At 36.3% G+C, this 18,273-nt stretch overlaps 1 protein-coding gene across 1 annotated transcript in view; it reads right to left on the bottom strand.

The window, feature by feature from the left end:
• LOC140137577 (uncharacterized) overlaps nt 1-18,273 on the bottom strand; it is a 49,184-nt gene that overhangs the window by 18,009 nt on the left and 12,902 nt on the right. The window contains exons 2-12 of the mRNA XM_072159299.1: nt 17,910-18,253; nt 15,626-15,680; nt 14,763-14,845; nt 11,155-11,295; nt 9,121-9,218; nt 8,332-8,473; nt 6,638-6,702; nt 4,520-4,551; nt 3,878-3,922; nt 1,028-1,135; nt 71-302 (exon numbers count right to left, since the gene is read on the bottom strand). Coding sequence (XP_072015400.1) covers nt 93-302; nt 1,028-1,135; nt 3,878-3,922; nt 4,520-4,551; nt 6,638-6,702; nt 8,332-8,473; nt 9,121-9,218; nt 11,155-11,295; nt 14,763-14,845; nt 15,626-15,680; nt 17,910-18,037 — 1,107 coding nt within the window. The 5' untranslated portion in view covers nt 18,038-18,253 and the 3' untranslated portion in view covers nt 71-92. The remainder of the gene's footprint in view (nt 1-70; nt 303-1,027; nt 1,136-3,877; nt 3,923-4,519; nt 4,552-6,637; nt 6,703-8,331; nt 8,474-9,120; nt 9,219-11,154; nt 11,296-14,762; nt 14,846-15,625; nt 15,681-17,909; nt 18,254-18,273) is intronic.

Below are 18,273 nucleotides of genomic sequence, written 5' to 3' on the forward strand. Positions count from 1 at the left end.
ATGGAACAACCCTGACAGAGAGAATGAAGGTAAAATCCCTATGAATTCATCCCACTGGTATAAAACTTACCTTTTTTAAAACTAGAAGCACATTAGGCTGTAGTGGGAAGAGATGAACTGCTTGTATGCTCAGATTCCTCAGCAATTATGGGCATTCTAGGGAAAGACTGTGTCCGCCTGGCGGGATTTGCATAGGCTGAGGGGGGAACCTGTATGGAACCATGACCTTCCGTGCCAGGTACATAAAGACGACGGTATTTGGTTCCAAGGTGCTGATAAGGGCTGAATGTTGATGATATGGCCTGAAAGAAAAGAAAAACAGGACACAAGTTACCACCTCAAAATCAGATGCTAAATTTGAATGAGAAAATCAAAGTACACAAAATACTATGGGCTATTCCATTTGAAATCCACACACCCCCTGTTACTAAAACAATCTTGATTCCCAGTTTTGAGTTGCGTTGCTTCTGCAATTTCATAGATATTAGAAGTAGACATGTGTATCACAATGAGGGATAAGGTGTTCACATTAATTTTTGTTCATACAATCTTGAGGAAACTAACGGCCTAAAGATTTAATGGGGTTATGAGAGAAATATGAGCTTTCTTTAGATGCCAATTTCAAAGGACCAATGTGGGAAAGGGTGTAAGATTATCAATCATCCATATTTACTGACCGTGCAAACATACATATTACCCCGGGATATGACGAAAAAGATAACACACCGCGTACAAGCAGTCAAAGTCTCAGCATCACCTGATAATGAGGGCCGATTGTTCCATGAAATGCGACACGCAAAACTGCTACGTACTTACCGCATATTTTTACGGTCTATTGCGAAAGCATGTAACGCTATATCGGGTATACGCGAATGCACGCAATGCAGGCGTGATTGTAAGACAAGCCACAATCGAACAATCGGCCCTCATGAATATGCAAGAATTCACAGCATACAATGCATGGGGACTTTGTTGATACATGGTCTGTAGTAGTCTGTGCATATTACAACTTTCATAGAAAACTTACCCCATAATCTTGACCGCTAGCTACAAATGTTTCGTCGGTATCTTCCGTCCGATACACAGGATGGAATACTACCAGTAATGTTAATATAGGCACAACAATTTTAAGAATCTGAGGAGAAAAAAGAGAAAACTTATGCTAAAATCAAGCTGGGAAGCATTTATTACTTTACAAACTCTGACCAAAGATGGAAAATGAAGTATCAATGTGTGAACATATGAATTCACCGCATCAGTTGTGTGCACATACTCCCGGCCCCCCAACTCAACACAAAATTTGACAACCATGAGAGTTACCAAATTGTGCGGAAAAGGGGTTATTTTTTTACCAGTAGCAAGGACCTCGAAATTGGCAAAATAGGGGATATTTAATTTGCACTGTCCATGAAATTTGACAGTGAAATCAGCAAAATAGGGTATTTAATTTGCACTGTCCATGAAATTTGGATAAAAGGGTACTTGGGAAAATCTAGAAATTTTATGTCAATATTTAGTGTCATTGATAAGGAGTGTTTGAAATTCTAGTCATTGAAAACCACAAAAAAGGGATTGTTTTTGGCCAAATTTTGTCCTTGATTTTGCATGAAAAAGGGGGGGGGGTAAATTTGATGAAAAATCATTGCAAAGGGGGCTTTTGAAAGATTTGGTAACTCTGATGGTTGTCAACTTTTGTGTTGAGTTGGGGGGCCGGGCACATACTGTGTGCCGACAATACCCGTTTGGCGACAAAGCCCAAGCAGAGGCATACCAACTGCCCCCACCTCAAAATGCCGGACTAAATTGACCAAAAGTTGCATCTTCCTTTGGCCCAGTTTAAGCTCACAATTGTCCTCACTTTTGCCCATTTTAGCATTAAAATTGCAAATTGTGTGTGTATGCTTTCTATGTTAGGGAACAAACCAAACGATCGATGACGTCCTATAAACGAAACTAGTTTCGTTTAGGGAGGAGGGGGTAAAAATACTCGATTACATTTGTAAAAACATCAGTTGAAAGAATGTGTCATTATATATTTTGTAAGCTTTTCTTCATCAAAATGGTTTTGGTATGTCTAAAATGTCTACTAATAGTAATAAATAAATGAAAAAAAATCGCTTCTGCGGTGATACAACTTTTTAGCATTCTTCATAAGTTAACTGAATGCAAGAAAGTTGTATCTGCAGAAGAAATATATTATCTCTATTAGTAAGTTTAATAGCGGGTTCGCCGTCGGACAAGTTTGGAACTGTCAAGCTTTCATGAGGATTAGCCCTGACCTCTTCAGGACGCAGTACTTAAAAATGAGATATGCGCCCCTCACCTACTGATGCCTCTAAAAAGAGTCGTTCACTGAATACTGCCCCTTGTCAACAGAAAACAAGCAGACCTCACCTATCTGCTGATTGCCGTCAGATAATCATTTGACAGCAATTGGATGTGCGATGAGCGTATATCAATTCATTGCGGATGTGGTAGAGATGTAGCCATGAGAACTCAACGTCCCCAAATCCCCTAAAAGCAATACCGTGCCCATATAGTATGTATATTTTAGGTCCCGAGACATCACCATTAGCCTAGTATGGTCTTTTATAGATGTTTCTTTTCTATAGTGATGTTTTATAGGTACCAAGTTTGAGAAAATGTTTAGAAATCAGTTATTTATCCATCCACTATTTGTTGATACCAGGGGTAACCCTGTCATATGTCCCATTTATTATCCATATACCTTTAAAAACCGACCCAAAATTTTCAACATTTCATTATTACGTTTCTGGCAGGGAGGGAAGGGGTCGGCCGAGAAACGAAACTAGTTACGTTTATAGGACGTCATCAATCTTTTGGTTTGTTCCCTTAGGCGTTTTATTGGCATTTCCATGTGTGAATCTATGGGATTTCATAACACGTTGAGCAGATGATATTGGAATTTATGTTATTTATATAAATCTAAGCTCTAGACAAAAAAAACATGAAACCAAAATTATAAATAGCATGAATACTTTTCATGATATGTTGTATGGTATCTTGCTATTTTTGCCTTATTCTGAGAAATGGGCCCAATTAGTTGTCTGCTTTACACAAGATTGACTTGGGATAAGGTCATTTTACATTTCCGAATTTTTTTTATGGCCAAATTTCCGGAATTCCAGCAATTTCCGGAAGATTTAAATCTCTGCATATGTGTACAATATAGAATGCAGAAATGGTCAAATTGTCTATAGGCCAGCTATTGCAGATAGGTCTTTCTTATGTTGTTGTGACCTTGTTTTGTAAATCTGATCCAATTAAGTTCAATATATTTTCTCAACATAGTAGCGTAGCCAGGATTTTAGTGTGAGGGGGCAAAGCCAAAGTTCGTCCCCATTTGTCAATTATTTGTTCAATTTTTAGTCATTTTAAGGACACTTTCCTTGTTACCATCCCCATTTTATCTGATCCAATTAAGTTCAATATAATTTCTCAACACAGTAACGTAGCCAGGTTTTAGTGAGGGGGCAAAGCCAAATTTCGTCCCCATTTGTCAATTATTTGTTCAATTCTTAGTCATTTTAAGGGCACTTTCCTCATTACAGTCCCCATTTTATCCCTAAAACTTTTTGTGGGGAAGGCGGGGGGGGGAGTGTCACCAGCTTTCCCTCAGCTTTCCTGTGCTACGCCCCTGTCTCAACAGGTTTTTTTTTACAGATTTTGTGGGAGTGGGTCACATACAGTTTTTGTGAGAGTCGGTCAACGTCACATACAGGTTTTGTGGAAGTGGGTCATATACAGGTGACACATACAGGTTTTGTTGGAGTGAGTCACATACGGGTTTTGCGGGAGAGGGTAACATAGGGGTTTTGCAGGAGAGGGTCACACACTTCTTTCACTTTATACTTACCATTAAGATGAGGTAGATAACACTATATGTAGTTTGGTTATGATTCTGTTCCAAGAAAAAAAGAAACATTGAAATTAATAAAAAAAAATGAAATACCATGAAAAGGAAATAATGTGTGATAAAAATTGTGTTAAAACATCATGTTCTGAATTCAGGGCCCAAAATACACAGGGGCTAAGGGTGGCTGCCCGGGTGACTGGCTCCCTAATTTGATAAAACAGCCCTCATAGCTCCTCATTTGTCAAGGGGGATTACTTCTACAAGTATGCTGTTCAAACTAGTAGCTCTCATATTTAACAAAGTATTTTAACTCTGTCTAAATTTTTATCAACAATACTGGAATATTATGTAACAATTATGTAACTAAGTAGAGTTAATCTGCATCACTAACAACCAAGATAATTTAGCAAACATACATCCACGAGTTGGCATTTGCTTACCAATTTTTCAATACCAGATTACCATAGAGGGCAGCATACATATATCTGTGCAATACAAGAAATTGTAGAGGGCAGCATATAGGTTCACAAATGACGTTTCAATTTTTTGCCAGGTGGGGTGGGTCATGCTCTTGTGTAGAAAAGAGGGTTTTTAGTTTATAGTTCTATATAATGGACAACTATAGACTAACTATACACTTACATAAATCTCACTGCAGCTATCATGTTCTTTATCTGCAAAGTAACAAAATTAAAACATTGTCAATGAGATGTAAAAATCCATCATCAAAACTCATCCCACTGCAGACTACAACATGTACAGTGCCATTCAATATTAACATTAAACAATAAAGAATGAATGACTTGATGTTAATAAACACCTCACAAACAGAAAGTCTGCACTTGGTACGAATGGTTATTAATAATTTTAACACGATTAATGATTGAATTCCTGTGAAATGAATGATTGATTGACATTTAGGTTATTCCTTCATGTAATTTTACACCAAATTAGGGTTAGGGTTCCAATTAGTTGACTTCAACATTAACTTCAACTTTATTTCCATAATCAAACAAACAGACAAATACTTATTGGATACATTATTACAAAGAAAGATTAAACGAAACGATTATGGAGGGAATGATCGAAAGGCCAATAAGGCCAGAATTGACCACCCCCTTTTATAAGACAGAAAAATGAAAAGCAAAATGAAAAGACTATCACACAAGACACATTAAACTTAAAAATTTGCTACAAGAATTAAATGTATGATGAGAAAAGATGAAATTTGTATTTTCTTCGAAAGTTTTTCAATGATTTAGCTTCTTTGACATTTTCGTTTAGGGAGTTCCACAGGATTGGGCCTGTGGTTCTGACCGCTTGATCAGTAAAAACCTTTTTATTTCTTGTTTGATTATAATTTTTGCTGTTTCTTGTGTGATAGCTGTGGATATCAGAACGTTTTGTAAAGAAGTTATTAAACGAGTTTGGTAATTGATTAAGACAGTATTTGTACATAAATACACCTAATTCTAATTTGTAGGTATCAAATACGTTTAAAAAATCATATTTATGAAAAAGTGGCCCAGAATGACTCCGATAGTGGCTATTGGAAATGGTTCTCACAGCCCATTTTTGAAGCTTGTGTATTTTCTCAAGGGTTATGATTTAAAAAATTGAATGATTGGCAAAGCCAATTTCATTTTGTAACTTTTATTCTTTATTTCATACGCTACAATAATATGTGATGTGATCAAGCAAAATCAGTCTGAAGTCGGATATAATGATTTTCAGATATAGCCAAAAAAAGACAACCATTTCTTTTGTTGCATATTGTTTTGGAAACACTTCAACTGTTCATATCTTTGGAACTAAATGTTCAATTTCAATGGGTTTTCTGCAAAATGTAGCTGTGCAAATGCTTTATACAATCATGCAAAAAACTGAAAATTGAATATGCCCGACTTCAGACTGATTTTGCTTTATCACACCACATAATGTTGAAACCCATCCAAATTTGATCTTTGGTAATTGAAATATGATACACTTCACATTGTTATTTTAAACAAATAAGAGGTAGAACCAAAGAGTACCGTCTCTGCGATGTTTGCATGTCATTCATGGAGGGACAAATAGCGTACCGCCGGATTATTTCGCTATGCACTCGGCAAGCTTTGATTTGAAGTATGTGGTTGTTTACATTATGCGCATATTGCGTTGTACTGAAAAACACGCACTAAGCTCTGCATGCACTAACTTTTGCAAAGCTCATGCTTAAGGGGGTACCACACCCCTGCCCAATATTGTGCCTATTTTTTCATTTTTAAACAAAATTATAGCGCATTGGTGACAAGTAAGATATGTATATTATAGGGGCAAGGACTACAACTACTGCACTGGAAATTTTATTTCAGCACAGGCAACAGTTGTGGAGTTACAGTCAAAAATGAGGGAAAACCAATATTTGATCAATAAATCGATAACTACTTGCCTTGAGTTGCTGAATTTTCAGTGCAGTAGTTGTAGTCCTTGCCCCTATCATATACATATCTTACTTGTCACTAATGTGCTATAATTTTGAGAAAAATGCAAAAATAGGCACAAAATTGGCCAGGGGTGTAGTACCCCCTTAAAGACACCAATTATCATTCTATTTTGGACTTTAGCTGATAATTGCCAGAGGTACACTATTCGTCCTCCATGAGCAACAAACCAGTATGGCATATTTACCATAGCATTACACATGGAGTAATTTTGAGTCTGTACTCTTTAGGTTAGATCTCTTTGGAAATTACAGACACAGTTAAAACTTGTACTTACTTGCAAACATTACAGCATCATAAATTAGGGTAGCAAACGCTGATATTTCAAACGCTATTATAATGCTGCAAAGATAATAGAAAGAAAACAATTGTTGGAGACGGAATTTAGTAGAAATCAACCAAATAATTGTGAATTCTCAATTGGGCTGGAAGGAGAAGGTTGTGTACAGGCCGAAGCAAAATAATTGGTACCTGTCAGTCACTGATAATGTGAAAGACATCAAAATGCAAACATACAGTCCATCTACTAACTTGTAGATTAATTGAATTATAAAAGCTAATAAAAGTATTAATTCTAGCCATTTCAAGAGGATTTGATGTAGTATTTGGAAGATGCAGCCTTTTTAATAAACATCAAAAATGATGGGTATAGGTAATTTTGATATAGCATCTACTTATGTGATAAAATCAATACATTCACTTTGTACTTGGAGATGATTTTGTAAAGATCCCGTAAATGCCATAGCCAGTACTTATTTGTTTATTCCTTTATTTTGGGGTCGAGAGCACAACAAAGTTTGGCTTTTTCATGCCACTTCACCAAAAAAGACAGAACTTGAAATTTCTTCACACAAAACGTGGGTCGTGCGCCATGAATTGGGGGCCAAATGCGTTACATACTAAAAAATTGAACAATTTACATGTGTTTGTACTTAAACTAATCCAATTCATAAAATGTTCATCAAAACCCTGTAAAACTATATATCACTGTCAAGCTTAGAGTACCAGGAATACACACATACAAACAATTGGTCAATAAACAGGGTGCCGCAAATGTCATATAGGGTGGAAAAGTTAAATTTTGGTTCATAAAGTATAAAATTTTGTTCCTCTCTTATTTACTAACGTAAAAACTTTTTCTGTTAAATCCTTTTCAGATGTGCTAATAACATTGTAGGCTTTCAAAAAAAGCAAACATGTAATGAGTTATGTTGCCTTACTGAGATACAGGGTGTTCAAAAGTCGTACATAATTTTTATGATTTTTATAACATTATCAATCAAAACTTTTTTCCTCCAGGCCCTACACAAAAACCAGTGGCATATTTGAATTCCTCGTCAAATTTCCATCAAGAAAATGCTAACTTTCACAGCAGTAGGGTAACTCCTTCATGAAATATGATAGTCAGAACATTTCGGAGCATAAATAAATACCTAGTACAGTAACATATAGGGAAAAGTCTAGAAACCATGACACAGAATGCAGCACACTTGCAACAAATTTTACACATTTTAAAACTTTACTTGGAGTAAAACTAGTCACACTTCAAACTAGACAGAAATACCAAAACAATGGTACATAATCCATCTCAATACCTTGCTGGGTTATGAAGTTACAGTAAAAAATATATTTGAGAGTCGCCAAAAAACAATATTCCCTATACTTTAACACATGCCTCATCCGTAGGCTCCTTCATCCGTAGGCTCCACCACCCCCGACTTGACATCCTTTGATTGGCAATATCTCACAAAGTACAAATAGTATGAAAGTTTTACCTTCCACAATTTTAGCCAGATAAATTAGCAAGAAAATAAGACCAAAACCAGTTCAGTACCCCTATCCATTCTTGAGATCTGTGACAAAATGTTTGGGAAAAAATAAAAAAATGTAACACCGCCACCTTTTCCTATACCCCAATTCATGGCGCACGACCCGTGATGAAACTTTGGTGTCTACGATTACAAAACTTACCTCCAAATATTTCTTTTTTGTGCTCTTCTTTCAATATCTTGTGTTTGTACTGCATTTAATTTGTAAGTTATAAATACTCCAGCAGAGAGGAAAAACTGTACCAGGAGACATTCTACAGTTGATAACATTACCCAATACGGATCTGCAATGCAAGGTGTGAGAATATCATTCAAAACAGCATCTTTCTTTACTACATGTACTCTATACAGTTTTGCAGTAATAGTTTCATTGACCAATTGTGCTGTTCAACAAATCAACATGAACCACATTTCTACAAGATATCTTACTATCCATCTCGATTATCTTCTACATAATAGGTTTACTTTTATTTGTTTTATCCCTTCATTTAATGCTTTGAAAGCATTTGAATGACTTTTCTTTTTTGTCTGTAGTAGTATTTTAAACAAGTAGCAAGTTTTGGTGCTAATTAATAACTTATTCAGTAATTTTCCTTATGTCAATAATACACGCATTAGTAAAATCGCCCACTTTTTGCATGTTATACCAGCTAGATTGAGCAAATTTCAGTTTGTTTTCCAAAAAATCTCACGTCTAACATCGACAGACGTCAAAATAGCCTAACTCGTAAATCTCAATAAAATTCTTCATCTTTACATCTATTCTTGTCAAAAAGCTTGTCCCACAGATTAAAAAAAAATTAAAGTAAAAAAACCTTTAAAAAAACACATTCTGCAGTATGTTTTTAACTTGGGAAGGGCTTCGAGATGAACTATTAAATCAAGATGGCCTTATACATGTAGGCGGTAGATTAAAGCCATGTGTACTTACCAAAACATTCTGTTTTTGTATCTTTGGCTACAACAACAGCATAAACAAATATGGTTGAGAAATATACAGAAAAAGCACCTAGTACTGGTATAACAACACTGCAAGATAAATAAAGCAATTATATGTTTAATTTAGCAAATTTTATATTTATAATAATAATACCACAGCAGCATTTATTTAGTGCATTGTGAACCACCGATCCTTCAATGCACTTTCACAGATCCCTCAATTTACAGTAATACATTATAGAAGCAATATGTACATTACTTCTGGGTTTTAGAACAATAGATTAGGTTTCTGTGGACTTCAACCAAGTCAAAGTCTTGGGCAGAGACCACAGGAGGTTTGAACATGGCATTAAGGATGAAGTCAACATAATTAAAGTGAATGAGCCATTTGTCAACAAGGATGGGTGAAGGTTCAAACTTCCAGGAGTATAGGAGTCTGTGATCATGTCAGAGGTCAAAAAGGTCATGACCTGATGTCAGTGATTATAGTCTCATTCTCACGTATGAAAGATAAAGTACCATCTAAAAATTCCGAGGCAGGAATTCATTTCTTGTGTTTGGATCAAAAGTTTAAATCCATTATGGATTCATAAGCTACCAACACAGGTGAACTTTCAAGAACATATATAGACGAATCGAATTTCACACATTCCTAAACCTCAATGGCAGCCATAGCTGGGTCCCCGTCGGCTCCATCTCACCTAAAATGTGAAATGATGCGGCCTTGGAGGGTATTTTAAACTGCATTCTATCACCCGTGTTACAAGTAGACAAAAGAATGATGACAGTTTACAACACAAAAGAATTTAACATCGACTTTTAAGCGGCTTTAATCCACCCAATTGGGCAGTCACAACACCAGTTTGGTGCTGCGGGGACCCAGTAATGGCCGACCAAATCCTGACCATGACTTGGCTTGTTGGATTCGTCTATAGATGTCATTGTTGCTGATTTTGTTTTTTGATTCCTTCTGACTTCAAGGCCAAGTTTTATTTCAAAGTCCCCTCACAAAAATCAAATATGTTCACTAAAATGTTACAGAAACATTTCCTAGAAACAATAGTCGCTATAATTAAAGACAGAGATAAAAAGAATTTATCGCGTCTGACGTCATCTGTCAATCAAATTCGAGCACGGTTTGTTTACAAGTGTCGTGATGATGACTTGCGCGGCGGGACAACCGGGCGCCTTATTGTTAATTTTGCACCATTAAACATGCAAACCATCTCAAAAGTTAGGTCTTGATAGTAGGAAACTTTCTTTGGTGAAGGCACCATGTCAACAATGCCTAGAAAAGCTGCTTTTGCCTTGTAAAAGTACGTAATTTTTCGCCATTTGCTGCTATAGATCGGTCTTCCTTTTACGCGTTATTAACCTGTGTAAACCAATCAAAGATCGTAATTGACAGTGACATCAGAGGCGATAAATTCTTTTTATCCCTGTCTTTAATTATATTTGATAACAACTTCCAAATCGCTTTGGATTCACAGCCATTTTCATGTGAACCAGGAGCCACTTTAAGCCTACCAGGAGTCAGTCCAATTCAAACTTACCATAAGTGACACATACCTATATTTTTGCTCACCATACTTTAGAATCCAAACTGATAATATTATTTAATTTATCTTAAGTGGAAGTTTAGTCCCCAATAGATTAGTTCAATAATTTCAAGGTTTTTGAAATCATCAAAAAGTGTCTCCTGGTTCAGGCTAGTTGACAGGAAACCGTGGGCCGTGTTTAAGGTTTCGTGGAAGCCAAATAGCTCCTGGCTCCTGCTTATTTTCATTTTTGATTTCTATCCTAAATGGGCTATTCCAGTTGAAATCCACACACCCCCTATGGAAGACGACATGTCCTTAATCTTCCACACATGGAGTGTGAAATTCAAAAGGGGTTACCTGAATGGATGACTCCATTTGAAATCCACACTCCCTGTGTGGAAGATTAAGGTCATGTCTTCCATAGGGGGTGTATGGATTTCAACTGGAATGCCCATTATACTGACTGTTGAGGTCAAGTTACTTACAATTGATTAAGATATTCCCTCCTAAGTAGCCTGGCTGACCTTGACAGATAGAAATGACACACAGCCAAGAGTTGTAACATCTTAAGGTACTGTACTGCTAACTCTAATTGTGCAAAATGAATGTAGATCCAGTGGATTATTCTGAAATCAAGTAGAAATGAGAGAACATGTTAAAAATTGTCAGTGTTTTCGGTATTTTATGATTAGATAAGCCTATGAAGCCTGTACCAGGAAATAAAAAAATATCACCAGGAATAACACTACATTCATCATCATCTGATTTGGAACAATGGGCAATTATCCAAGTTTCAGCATCAATACTTCTTATATTGCAACCACAATGTGCTTTATTGGCTATGAGTATCACAGAATGCTGAGTCTGTGCAAACCCTTTCACAGAATTTTGCAGACAGAAATTTTGAATACCTTGGGGATTTCAGGATATAGCAATTTTGATGCCCTTTCTACATGACTAATGTGACTTGAAGGTGGTGATTTTGATTGTCTATATCCAGTATACATTCTTCTGTAGTCCTGGGCCTGTGAAAAACCCTCATGAGCATGGGTGTCAGACAATACCCAATAGCCCCATGCCAATGAGTACATACAGATAGACTACCCCCCTCTTGTTGAAAAACTTGCCAACTAGCCCTTTCCAAGGTATTAGCCTCCCCCCCCCCATTTTAGAGTGCTATTTATAATTTCTCATCAAAGAATGGTAAGCTTCTCAGGCCTTGTCTTTTGAAAATTGCTGGCGAGTGACAAATCACTCTCCTCAAAACTTGTCAGGAGAGCTGTATAGGTGAGTGATTTTAATCACTTGTATTAGTATTACACCAAGTGTAGGCGAGTGATAAAAAGCTCTCCTCAGCTTCATTTTAGGCGAGTGATGGCGAGTGATCACTCTCACTCACCTCAAAAGACAAGGCCTGGCTTCTACCAGAGTGTTCTCAATAATATGCATCACTGGCACTGGGTCACATTTTAAGTGAAACCAAAGAGTGATCATGAGCCTACATATACATGATGCTGTTCTGTCAAAACCTCTAACTCCAATAGCTGCTAGGTGTTACATATATAATATAAAATATATTGCATTTACATATTTAACACATAGCAGCTATTGGAAATACTGAGGTTTTGACTAAGCTTATTGACGATGTAGTACAATGTATGAGGTTAAGATTTCCCACATCCTAGTGCATAATGAATAATCATACCTAAATTATATACTTTCTTTTTCAGTCATTTTGCTCGCAGGCCACATGCTGGTCTTGACAATGTCCAATAATGCAGGCACCGGGCCGCAAAGCGTTTTTGCAAAATAACACAATAAATTTATTGATAATATCACTATATACAGCCAATCAAAGAGTCTGAACTTTGCAATTCACTATGGACCACAATGGTCTCATCCCAATGGCATAGTTCAATAACCTCAATTAAACACTAGTACCGGTAGTGCAAAATTTGACCTCAAGTTGCAGAGTATGAGTCAGGGGTAGCATTAAGGCCCGTAAGTCGGGGGTTGTTTTCCCGTGTTTATCACTCCCGAGCTTGCAGATAATCCCAATACATTGGCTGAAAAATAAATCTTGGGGTGAAAAATATTTTGCAGTGTAGTCAGGGGTAGGAGTAAGGTCCAAAAGTAGAGGGTCAGAGTTCACCCCAGAACTTGCACATTCCCAATATATGGAGGGTGAAAAATTAATATTTTTTAAATTCAGGGGTCATTCACCCCGATCGGGGTTAACGCTACCCTGGTATGAGTTTTTGTACCCAAATTTTCAAAGGTCATTCAATGAATGTACAAATGTATTGGGGTTAAAGAACTGTGCCCTGATATATGAGCATGTTGTGGATCCTAGTGATTGGTCCAAAATGGTTGGCCACCACCCCTGCTTTATACTTCACATTTTAAAATATTCTGTTGCGGTCTCTACCTTTGTTCCTGTTATCAGTTGTTCCAATCCAAAAGCCATAAAAGAGTGCAATATAGGCCATTGACTCGGAAATAATATTGTTTATTCTGTGAAATGGTGTTCACATATCATTTGGTGTTCAAAAGGGCATCATAAAAAGCGCATCTGCTAGGTCATTGACTCAGAACGATATAAATAAAATATTGAATGGCTTCGAATGTGATACAATACATTGCACCAGATAGCAAAATATTGCACGAGTCAAGGATGAGTGCAATATTTTTCTATTGATTGCAATAAATTCTTGTATCATACGAAAATGCCATTCAATATTATTATAATAGCCGGACTGACTTGGTAAAAATAAATTAAAGCCATATATTGTAACATTTCCATAAAATTATTTTCTTTTCTGCAAAATGTTACTTTTTACTGTCAGATAGTCCACTTTTTAATTTTGAGCCGAATAACCAAGGTAAAGCAAAGAATATTGTAATTTAATTCCAGCACATATGTCGCCAATGTGTGTCACTCCATCAGTTGTGACTAACGTCGGTCCTGTTGATGTGTTATGATCAACCCATGTACAGTGTTATCAACATCATGTATGTGCTTGACTAATATTTCGATCATATGTGACACGATCTGGTCCATGGGGGCCAAAGGAGGCATTTTTGAAAATTGGGTTACTGTAATGATTACATAATACATACAATATGCTATCATGTACTGAAAACACCAAAGGTCTAGCATACTTTGTTCTAAAGTTATGAAGTTTTTAGATGTCTATTTTCTTATGTATTTTATCGTTTTTTACTCCATATTTTTACCTTTATCTCAGTTTCAAATTTACCGCCTTTGGCCCCCATGGACCAGATCGTGTCACATATGAATAACATGACGGGACATATGGTTTTATTTAAAATACCAGATTTTGTCAAATATACAGCACTTAAAGCCTTGATTTTTGCAGGGTATTCTATATTCTAATTATTAAAATAACATTGCAATCATGTAATAAAAATCAGAATTGTGACAAAACTTGAGTGCCTCATCACTCAGCAAATGTTACTATATGGCTTCAATTTCAAATTTGAATGGTTTGATCTGCTTCAGTGTGAGTGTGATGCCATACATCATCTGTGCATACAGTATTTTTTTTTGTTGAATATGATTATGAGTTTGTCTTTTGGAAAATTGTATAGTTGAATTTAACTAAACTGTGTTCAGGGGAGGCTAGTGCAACATGTTATGTTCTTGCATTTATTTTTTGCACACTTTGAGCTTCTTGCCTTATATTACTTGCTTGTTGTTGCTCACACTGGATTTTGTTGAGTATCCCCTGTACACAGACTTTCAACAATTCATGCAGGACTTGCAGGTCAGTTATCAATCTATATACAAATGTAATTTTTTTCTTTTAAATGTGAATTATGTTATGTAACAGGAAGGGAAAGCACTGTGTTTGGACTTTATTTCTGTTTTTTGAATTACCATTTACTTACTTGTACGTTGTATTATATTGTTTGTATTTTGGTAATTCAAATAAATATTACTACTATGTTAAATAATGAGCTTCAGGTAACCCGCCCACAAGAAATTTAGACCTGAGCTCCTTAGGAATGGGTGGGTACCAGAGTCCCCGTCCGAATATCCCAGCCTTAATTAGTGCTCATTAATACTTACATGAGTATGCATTCAAAAGAGGCACAGTAAAACACAAACAGTTGATGGTATAGGCGTTGATTACTATGATGAAGCTTGATAACCTGAAATGCAATTGGATTTAACAATTGATGTTATTATTTGCAGAGCTCCAATTTCATATAATTATTATTATGATTTCAGAATCTTTCTTTCTATACCTCTCTACAGTTTTAAAAATCTCCTTGAGATTGCTTGATTGCATGATGGGGGATCTCCCATCACCTCACATGATATAACTTTCAATGTCACAAGATTTCTTGATTGCAAGATAGGGGGATTTCCCATTTCACATGAAATAACTTTCAATGTAATGAAATTAGATTTATTGATTGCACGATAGGGGGGATATTCCACCTCACATGAAATAACTTTCAATGTCATGAATTTAGATTTATTGATTGCATGAAAGGGGGATTTCCCATCTCACATGATATAACTTTTAATGTCACAAAATTAGAATTCTTGATTGCACAATAGGGGATTTCCCACCTCACATGATATAACTTTTAATGTCACAAAATTAGAATTCTTGATTGCACAATAGGGGATTTCCCACCTCACATGAAATAACTTTCAATGTCATGAATTTAGATTTCTTGATTGCATGACAGGGGATTTCCCACCTCACATGATATAACTTTCGTCTTTCAATCTCACAAAATCAGATTTTTGATTGCACAATAGGGGGACCTCCCATTTCAATATCATAATGCATGATCCACTCAAACAAAAAAAAGGGTCACCAGTCCGCAACTTAGGGTAGGGCAAGGTTTATGGTTAGGGTAAGGATACTGGCAAACTATTCACACTAGCGCACATTCATTTCAGACCAAACCAATTACCTGAGCAATGCACAGAACTAGTAGTGTGGCTGCAAACACTGATAACACGCCATTTCTGAAATAACAATGCAGACAGGGAAAAGTTGTGTAATTACAGTTAGTTACTGAAAACACAACTAGAAATAATAAATGTTTCATGAGTACACATTGTAACATTATCTAAATGGCCTAGAACGAAGGGCAATGGTACAGATCCATTTATATTATTGACACTGGCCTATATCTATTACTGATCAATACAGATATATCAAATCCGGTTCTGTGCAACTGCCGTACACTATACATGTAGCTGTATAAGGCCATGCGTTTTAACCTCGCCGACTTTTCGTCACACACTGATTTTTGAAATTTGTGACACTCTTTCACCTTCAAATGCCCATATTTTTCAAACCATATCCCCCAGCATGATAAAAGTATACATTTTCTGAAAGGAAATTGAACATGGAATCCAACAAGAGCCTCAGAAACACTGTCAGGTGCTAATGCTACCTTTATGTGAATGAGAAAAAACATCAACTGACAGTGGTACAGGGGTATAATGTCACTAACATTTCTGTGTTACCCCTGCATCTTATTTTACGTCATTTTCCAATAGATCAGAGTAAGGGCTTTCCTGCAATATATAAATGTATGGGGGTTATCACTTTTGTAAAATGATACAACCCTTCAAAAAGTGACCGAAATAGAATTAATTTTTCTTATTGTCTTGGAGAACATTGGCCTATCATATACCCTAAAACAGCTAACTATTTGAACTTTTTACAAAATAAAAGTGTAGATAATAATGTCAGCTTTCTTTTGATACCAAATTTATTGACAAACACTCATTTTAAAGGAAAATGGCAACACATTTGCACACCGACTGTGAGGCTCCCAAAATGAAAACTTCGCTTACAGTTTTGTGCAGAGTGCCCTGCTACCTCCACCACCCCTGCCTTGGCCAATTGGATTGAGTCCCATTCTATAGATGTTCAAGATATCATATTGACACCTTTCCATAATTAATAATTGGTGTTTTAGCTGTCATTTGATACCAAATTTACTTTCAAATCTTTTTTATTCCAATGATACATTAAAAAAACTAATGACCACAGTGAAAAATGTGACGCCACTCACCCATTTTAGATGTCAAGTTCAAAGCACTTGCCCCTATCATTAGGTCAAGGCAGTTTATTGTTTCAACTATTTTACAGAATAAAAGTTCAGATAACAATGTCAGCTTTCTTTTGATACCAAATTTATTGATATGCACTAGTTTTTAAAGAAAATTCCAAACTTTTTGCACTGCGAGGCACTAAAAATGAACTTTCCCATTGAGTTTGTACATAGTGAGCCGCTGCCACATGAGCCGCTGCCACCACCACCCCTGACTTGGGTCATTGGATTGAATGCCATTCTGCTTCTGTTCAAGATACCTTCATGTAACTTTCCATAGTTCATCATTATTATATTAGCTTTCATTTGGTACCAAATTTATTGCCATAGCTTCTTAACTTTCAAAGATATACTCAAAAAACATTAAATGATCATGGTGAAAAGTGTGACACCACCACCCTTTTTGGGTGTTCAGATCAAAACGCATGGCCATAAATAATATGTTTAATGGTTAGCCAGTTGGGTCTGGCAATTCTTAGAAATTGAACTTGTTCCTTGTGCAACTCAATTTAGATACCCACCAGCCACCACTACTCCACAGGCAGCAGCCCGAGGCCTGAGTATGTTTCTATTTTTGCATTCATTAGTTTGTATCAAGCACATTAAATCCAGTTTATTCATCAGTGCAAATTCTTTCAAAGTGAAAGTTATACCTAAGCCCAATTAGATTTTTAGAAATGCCAATATGACTCAAATGCACCCTGTTTTTTTGGTTTAAAAAAAAAAAGGATCTGTATGTTTGAAAAACAACCGATTAGGTTTCAGTTTTGTTGTTTCCTCAAAGCGGAAGCACATAGCACATTCAAGTAAATGTTAGTTTTAAGCCACGCATAGACTAAATGAGCTCTTGCCTAGCCCCACTAGAGATATGGGCTTACTTAATAAGTTACTTTTATTGTGGCCATCTGAACACCACAATAACCTAAGAATTATGCCGCTCTGTGAAACTTTTTTTCAGAGCAACACCGTTCTTGAGGATAAGCAGCCACAAAAAAGGTCATAGGGCTATTCTTATTAGCCATTTGCATATAATATTTCATTTATCCACATTAAGATTATAAATCGCAGTCTCTATTATAACATATATCATATATACTTGTCAATGATTCATCATACATAGATTACATACCTGACACAAGCTAGAGGATCAAAATAACAAAAGCATCCTTCTTCCACCACATCCATAGGTCGTTTGGAATGGTTAGCCGTGGTTGCCACGCCAACAACTGTTACCAAGTTCATAGCCTGACCCTGCATTGTCTTTGATGTGTGATGATGGTTTACAAATTGAGCTACATGTGAAACAATGACTGGCCAGGTACCGTATATGGAATTATCAAAATAAATTATTAAATCATTCAAGCTTGGCAAATAATTTCTTTTTCTGAGTTGCTCATACAAAATTGTCTACAGCAAGATGAGTCGTCAGTGTCACATTATAAGTAATGACCTCTCTGACTTTCTTTCCATGTCCTGTAAATCAAAACAGAGAG

This window comes from Amphiura filiformis, chromosome 17 (assembly GCF_039555335.1).
Source record: "Amphiura filiformis chromosome 17, Afil_fr2py, whole genome shotgun sequence".
NCBI classification, from domain to species: Eukaryota; Metazoa; Echinodermata; class Ophiuroidea; order Amphilepidida; family Amphiuridae; genus Amphiura; species Amphiura filiformis.